General features: G+C 27.8%; 1 protein-coding gene across 1 annotated transcript in view; it reads right to left on the bottom strand.

Annotated features, from left to right (window-relative positions):
- Positions 1–4,179: 4,179 nt before the first annotated feature.
- LOC111087455 overlaps positions 4,180–8,285 on the bottom strand; it is a 17,932-nt gene continuing 13,826 nt past the window's right edge. Inside the window, exon 6 of the mRNA XM_022394131.1 lies at positions 4,180–4,211. Within this exon, the coding sequence (XP_022249839.1) occupies positions 4,180–4,211 (32 nt within the window). The remainder of the gene's footprint in view (positions 4,212–8,285) is intronic.

Genomic DNA, 8,285 nt, shown 5'->3' with positions numbered 1-8,285 from the left:
TCTGGAATGGAATTATGATCAGAAACAAAATGAGATGCTAAAATCCTAATCAAGCTAAAGTTAAAGTGAAATACTTTGTAACAAAGCCCAATGGCAAAAGAACATCAAAACAATAATAACTGAAACACTATCAGTGAAACCCATAGGTAATGAAGATACCAAAATACGTACATATTTATATGTGTCATCATCATTAAAAACAATCAGGAGAATGACAATAGCTAATAATGGTGCAGAAAAGAAGGTCTCAATTAAAACAAGACAAATCAAACATGCAGGGCAGCAAACTGACAACAGGTTAAAAAATTGAGAAGGAATAGCTGATCAAGATAAAGTGTATAAAGATAGAACTCATTTTTGAAAAATACTTATACCCTCAAGATCACAAGAAGGTAGAAGAAACATAAGATTCAAGTACAGAATCATCTCACATGACACTGAAGGTGATAAGGCAAAAGATATAGTAAAAGATCGACCTTGATCAAAAACAAAAGAAAATGATGATTATACAAATTATGCATCCACATGATCATGATACTCACCAAGAATACCTGCAAACAATGGTATGAATACCTTGTACAAGTGGGACTGACAATGCATGCTACAAGCATAATTACATAAATAAACCACTTGTCTAAGTTATAGATATTCTGATAGTGGCAGAAATAGTTATAACAGAAAGAAGGTAATAGCAAAGTTAACAGAATGACTGTCAACATGAAATCTAAAAGATTAACCTTCATAAAAAGGAAAAGCAAATATCAATGTGAAGCAAATTAAGTGATCATATAATTGTGATACCTGACAGGAATACCAGTATACAACAGCATGAATATGTTGAACAATCGAAGCTGACAATGCACCTACAAGATTACATTGGACATACAGGCAAATTGTGTAACACTACCTACTAAGTTATAGTAATTCTGATAATGGCAGAAATATTTGCTTCAGAAAACCTCATAGCAAAATGAACACCATGACTGTCAATAAGAAAAACTAAATTATGGTGCAATAAGTCATGCAGAAGGTGGAAAAGTGAACAACTGTGGGGTAAAGGTGGTTTTGTTTTTTGAAAGCACAGGTTCAAAATCAACAAGGAAAGGTTTTTTAGGATTTCATAGTTAAGTCTACCAGAGTTGAAAATATATGTTGGCTCATAATATTATGTATGCCCTATAAATAACTACAAGGTATTGTTTAACTGTTAAAATTAATCCTCTGATCCTTAGTTACATGTATAAATCATTACACAAAATACAGGCGCAAAATATTTTGTGAAGTCCAAACTTACTGAAATCAAATGTACAAATAATTTCCTCCAGTTCATAGTGTATATCATGATGATAGTTGAGACATGAATATGGAAGTGAAGAACAAATTTTAGATGGTTCAGGTGGAGGGTAAGGTCCCAGTAGTGGAAAAGGTTCACAATGCTTTAATTTCTTTAAAATTTTTTCTTCATTTCTTGAGTTATAATTTACAAGATAGACTTGATTTGTTAACTGCATGACACCACATTTATAGCCAACTTTCCTTCTAGGATCCTTCACACTCAGTATGATATATAGACCTGAAAAACGTTCATTAATTAATGATAATTTAAATAAATTTCAGGCTGTAAAGTAAAACATATTAAAAACATTAAAAACACTATGCCATATGACCAATAAACATTACTTTTTTTAACCTTAGCACCTTAAATAGGTTTCTAGCAAATATCAAATTTACAATGTTCAGTTCTTGTGTTTAAACATTACTCATTAGAAAATTGATGTGTACCAATCTCTTCTGGTAGCTACACAATAGGTGAAAATTTATATAAATGTGTGTAATTACAACATAACAGCATTCTTTAGCAAATTACCATATAATAGTACTATAATGGGCAGAAACATCAAAATGAAATCACTGTTTGTGTTTCAGTGCAAAGACTCACATGGGCTACTATTCTGTGCTTACCAAGGGTATTGAACCCAAATTAGCATGTAAGTCCTGAAGCTTACTGATGAGCCACTGGGAATTGTGAGTGAGACAAAATGGAATGAATGTTTAAGGTAAAATTTAAAACTAAAAATACAGTGTTGATGAAAAATGTGTATAAGCAGCAATAATATCATTACTATTTAACACAGTAAATAGAATTATAAAATTTAAACTAAACACATGATGACTTAACTAAATTGTAGGCTTACTTATTAAGCTAGGAGTTTTTAAGATGATTGAGTTCGGTAATTAATTATTTTCTTAATTAAGAATAGATTAGTCTTAGGTGGCTATTGATTGGTGTTTCTATTGTGACTAATAAATTTTTAGTGATTAAATGCTTCTGCTAATATAATGTATTAATCAAAATACTGTTGTTTCTATTTTTAGGGTTAACCATTAGGCTTTGTATAGAAATGAATGGTTTTTGAACTTACTAGTTCTTAGGTAAACAATACAATCTGCCTGTACATTGTTGGCATGTGTAGTTTAAAATCGTACTTTGTTTCTCATTGGCATTTACATGGGAATGTGATCCTGCTCCAGTGCTTTAAATGATGGTAAAAGATTAGAAATTTCACTATATAAAAATTACACAAAATTTCAGTATCATTTCCTCTAAATTGAATGTTTGTTGAGAAACTCTAGACAATAATCCAATTTGCAATGGATTTTAAAAGTATTGAATGTATAGATATCATTAATTTTTTGGAAGGTATGTACAAATATGAAATCCTTCACTAAAATAGGTACTAAACAGTGATACACTTTAATCATTTATATCAAGTTATCCTTTATTGATGGAAGACACACAGAAAAACGTAAGAAAACACATAATGATAAAACACCCTATGTAAGGTTAAAAGATTAAGTGATATGATGTTTTCAAAATAGAATTCATTAAGCATTGCAAGAAATTACTATACCCATATTATATAATATAACAACCAACATGTAATGTGAAGGTGTTAATAAATATTAATTTAAAAACATGATTTTTTTCTATTCATCAACTACAACTTACCAGCCTTTAAATGGTCACAATAGCAGTCCTTTTTCACACTGTAGCTGATCTCAGATGCAAAATCATACTTGTTACCTTTGTAGAATTTGACAATATCAAATTTTCCACAGGAATATCTATATCCTAGACAAAACAATTTAATGATTAGGACAATTTCAAGTTAAGAAAAGATAAAGCAGATAATCAAAAAAACTAGTTAATTAAGAAATGACAAATTGTTTAATTATAAAAGTAAAAAAGTACTTCAAAGTAGCAATTGACACCACTTAATCTTTAGATCTTACTGATACAAATACTTATCCCATGTTATTAAAGCAAACCATATTTTAAATTTTATATATATATATATATAATGTGAATTTCTATAATATTAAAAGTTATATTTTGCTAAATATGCATTTGTAATATACATGATGGTATGAGTATACAAAATTTATTCTTATTGTTTTAGATGATTCAGAAAATGATATATATTTATATGGATAACAAATTACACATGATGGCTTACCTAAACCTGGAAGTGTCTTGATGTCAATCTTGAGAACTAAGAAGATCAACACAGCAAAATATTTGAAAAGTTTTATAATTCATATTTATATTAGGTTCAACTGTGGAGTAATATTTTTGTATAACTTTAAAAAATGTTTTATTATAAAATAATCATATAAGACAATGAAACAATGAATAATTAAACATAAAACAGAAGTATAACACTACCTTTATCAAATTTATGTTTCAAAATACAAACAGTTAACCTAGATATTTAATTGTAAATTGAATTATGAGGACCGAAATGACACTACTTTACACTTTAATAAGCAAAACTATTTATTTTTGGATGTGATATTTATAATTTCAAACAAAAATCAAACATAATTTGGTTACAGAGGCATGTTACACAGACTTATAAAAGTTTCCTTTTTATATCTAACAGAAAAAAACTGAAATAATATTTCAATTTGTTTATGCTTAATTAACTTCCCCCCAAAACATAAAATTTAAATGTATCAATGTATTTTACGAATTACAAGAGATACACATATTTATGTTTTGTTCGATCATTGGAAAAAATAAATGGATCTTATAAAATTTTCTCACAAAATAAACACATTCTTCCCAGTGCACAATTTGAAAGCATAGAACAAGCTCCCATTGTTTTTAAAAAACCTTCATGGTTTGAAAAAATACTTTATTTTGAAAACTGATAAGATTATTTCCTTTTTACTGGTTACAGTGAGTTGTTATTGCCTTAGTTCTGTTCCTTAGAAAAAAAGTATGCAAACAACAATATATTATTAGACATCATAGATAAGAAGTATTACAATAAAATGGTTTAACGATGCAATTATAATAAAGTATTGCATTTCATAGTAATATAGTTGGACTCATTTTTTTATACTATACTTAAATTATAGATGCGATCTAAATTTAAACTGTAAGCTTTCTATGTTTGCAGATAATGCAGCATTAACATTAACACTTCTAATATAAAAGTATTAAGATTTAAAGTTGAAAATAATTTGTGAAAAGCAGGCAATTATTGTTTTTTAAAATAAATTATCTATTAATATAACTAAAACAAAATAAATATTTTGTACTAAAAATAAAATGATTATAAATGAAAATTATTTTACATTTTATATTCATAATAATAGTTGTAAATGTTCACAAATCGAAAGAGTGGATGCTTTAAATATTTAGGCTTATACATTTATAAAAACTTAAGATGGAAACAGCAAGTTATCAATTTGGTAAAAAACTAAGATTTATGTTCATTAAAATCATATATTATTTAAATAAAATTGTTAAGAATTCTTTATTTCTTATTATACAGTCTTATTATACAATTTTGATAAGGGTGGAAAGACTTATCCAGTTACACTAAACCCAATTGTTTTATTCAGAATAATATTATTAAATGTATAATATTACATAATGACAAATGTTTAGGCGATTTATAAAAAGTATGTATAACTAAAAATATATGGTATTTATTTCAAATTAGAATATTATTAATGAATAAAAAGTTACTTATAAAAAAGTATGGTTATTTGATAGAAAACTGGGTTAAAATATTAAATTCCAATTCATCATAATTAACCAGAAAAAGACATTACAGTGCCAATCCTTTTAACCCAGATACTATATATATATTATTGAAACATTCTTTCAGGCAGAATAGACATCATAAAGAACAAAGAAATGAAGAACCTAGAACAGGGTAATCTTAACAGCTTGTTGGACTATTTGTTAGTGGCATTACACCACAGAAACTAAACGACTGAAACATTTTAAAAGCCTCTATAATGCTTGGAGGTACCTGATGATGACAATACTTTGTCAAAACGTTGTACATTTGCTGTTATGTTAAACTTATATTAAAGTTTTTCTTCATTACCCATTCAAGCCATCTCCAAGCATTATTAGTTTCAAAGTGGGTTCCTCGTCATTGAATTTGAACTAAAACTCTGTAATACAAGTCTTGTATCCAGTTACTCAGCAGTTAAGTCAGAAGGGCTTATAATTCTAAAAATCTGGTTTTCATACCCATGTGTAGTATTGTGCTTATCAACAAACAAATAAACGAATAGAATAAAGTTTGATTCATATGGTGTGAATGTCTTTAGAAGCTGGCAAAGCAGGATTATAATTAATTTAATTATACTTATCATAAGACATTATGTTAGGCCTATTATTTTTCAACACTACATTCTTAATCTAATCCCTTAGGGATTTTCAAGAATTAGAAAAGTGTATTAGTATTTCAACCATACTATATTTGTTATTATATTATAATTATGTTTGTCATATGGGCTCTGGATTGAGTGAAACATCTTTGACAATAGATATAATGAATGGATATAATGATATAATGAATATATATGGAGATCATTGTCTTATACATTTATTTTTGGATCCGTAGGAGCCTTAAGTCTTTGGTCTACATTTTTATTGTTTAGATTTGTCAATTATTTTGTTTCGTAAACAATACTTATTTTAAAGTGTTTTATTTTAATCTTAGAAAACTCCAGATTCAACATTTATTCTGGACAAACACCCAAAGTATCGCAACATAATTATTGGAGCAGGATTTTCAGGTATGTAGGGAAAAAATAGAAACATAATATACATTTGTATAAAGAAGATTAATATTATGTTTAGAAATATATAAAAATACCAAGAATAGCCTGATTTTTATACCAAACTTCACTTATTATTCATAAGACCTGCTGCAAATCTTAAAATAAGATGTAGCTATTGATTGAAAATAAATTATGGAAGAAAAACTTGCTAATATTTTCAGTAGCTTATGTCAACTGTGGATTCATCTGTTTTTGCTTCATGTTCATTAGTATTATTTCTGTTATTTGTTGTAGGAGTATGTTACTTTTATAATTATCAATATTTTCCTGTTGTGTGTTATAAGTGTATGATACTTTTATAATTAATATAATTCTTTCTGTCAAGCTATCTGTTTAAGGTGTGTAGCACTTTAGTTTTGATTTGTATTGTCTCTTTCAAGTTGTCTGCTCTAGATGTATATTACTTTCTTAATATTTTTTTATAGCTCATACCTAGTTGTATGTTGTAGGAGTATGTTATGTTATTTTTATAAATATTGATATTATTCCTTTAAAATTTTCTATTGTAGTTGTACATAAGTTTTATTAATGGTGTTCCTGCCAAGTTCTCTGTTTTAGACTTGTGAAAATCAAATAATAAAGCATTGTGTTGATTGCTCACTTTGACAGAACTTTGATATTTTTAGTTTTTGTATTTCAGTATTCCACGTTGAAGGGATATGTTCTTTGTAAATACCTTTCATTCATCTTAAGAATACACTAAAACAATTTCACAACACTTAATTTATGTTCTTGACAAAACACTTATTCACAACTGATAAAATAAACATTCCTTTCTAGACTATAGTTGAAGTCAACCTTTTCATTTAAAAAATTCAATCCATAAATCCCAGTTTATGAGATTATATTGTTTATGTAATTCTGATATTAATTTTGCTAATAGTACATCTGTGGCTTAGCAGAAGGTCTGATAACTTATAACACTAAAAATTGGGTTTCTATACCAGCTGCGGGCAGAGCATAGATTGTATGTGATATAGCATCACTAATAAAGCTAAGGAAGTATTTGCTTTTTTGTACTAAAAAAGGTATTCACTCCAAGTAATTAATTTCTGTAAATAAAGGCAATAATATTAACCATTACATGTCTCTTCGATAATTTTGAGGACTTATAACTTAAAAATCAGTTTTCTATACTACCTACTATGAATAGAGCACAGATAGCTCATTTTATGTAGCTTTGCACTTAATGACAAATAAATTCACTTAAAAGTAAATCTGTCAGGTGACAATCACATATCCGAAATACACGCCTCATTAAAAAACACTGTAGTGGTACATATTATAAATGAAATTGTTTACATTTTGCAAAATGACTCAATGATTGATACCATGTTTCTGTGGAAACCTATTTTGTCCTATAGGCATAAAAGAAAGTATACAAAATTTATTGGTATGTACTTGTTTACCAGATCCTCTATCAACCTCTAACAATCCAACAAGAATATGCCTTTTTAACTGTTCTTTTTGCATTACGGTTTTTAATTTCATTTTATTTTTAGTTAGTGTGCATAGATTACATAATTTTCAATAAACTACTTTTGTTTTGTTTTTGCTGTTAAGCACAAAACTACACTATGGGCTGTCTGTGCTGTGCCCAACATGAGTATCAAAACCTGGTTTTTTAGCACTATGAACTGACAGACTTGCTGCTCAGCCACTGGAAAGTTAGACTACCTTTACTACACTAGGCTCAGCAAATGTTTGTGTCATAACTTTTATGTTTTTGATTTTTATATTCTTATTTAATATTTTTGTTATTATCAATTTCTTATAAATAATCAATTATTTTGAAAATATGACAGATAACTTAGTTTAAAATGCTTTGTTCAAACAATTGTTTTTTAGTAATAACAGACTAGGCTTAGCAAGCGTTCCTTCTGTTATCTAGAGCCATCTTTGAAATGAAAAAAAAAAACCTTTGAGACACACACTCCCCCTCCACACACCTTAAACAGTGAGTTACAGATCTAAATCAGACGTGTATCATAATACATTATACTAATATACTGCAACATCTACCTATAAATAGCATATTTTCAAAGCATATTTTCAAATTCACTCACATACGGTTAAGCCCACATAAACAAAAAAAAACAAAAACTGGCAGGTTAATTGTTTTTCTGGTGACC

The sequence above is a fragment of the Limulus polyphemus genome, unplaced genomic scaffold (assembly GCF_000517525.1).
Source record: "Limulus polyphemus unplaced genomic scaffold, Limulus_polyphemus-2.1.2 Scaffold2175, whole genome shotgun sequence".
Classification (NCBI taxonomy): domain Eukaryota; kingdom Metazoa; phylum Arthropoda; class Merostomata; order Xiphosura; family Limulidae; genus Limulus; species Limulus polyphemus.
Note: the sequence above shows the minus strand (reverse complement) of the source record. Positions and strands in the feature narration are given on the sequence as shown.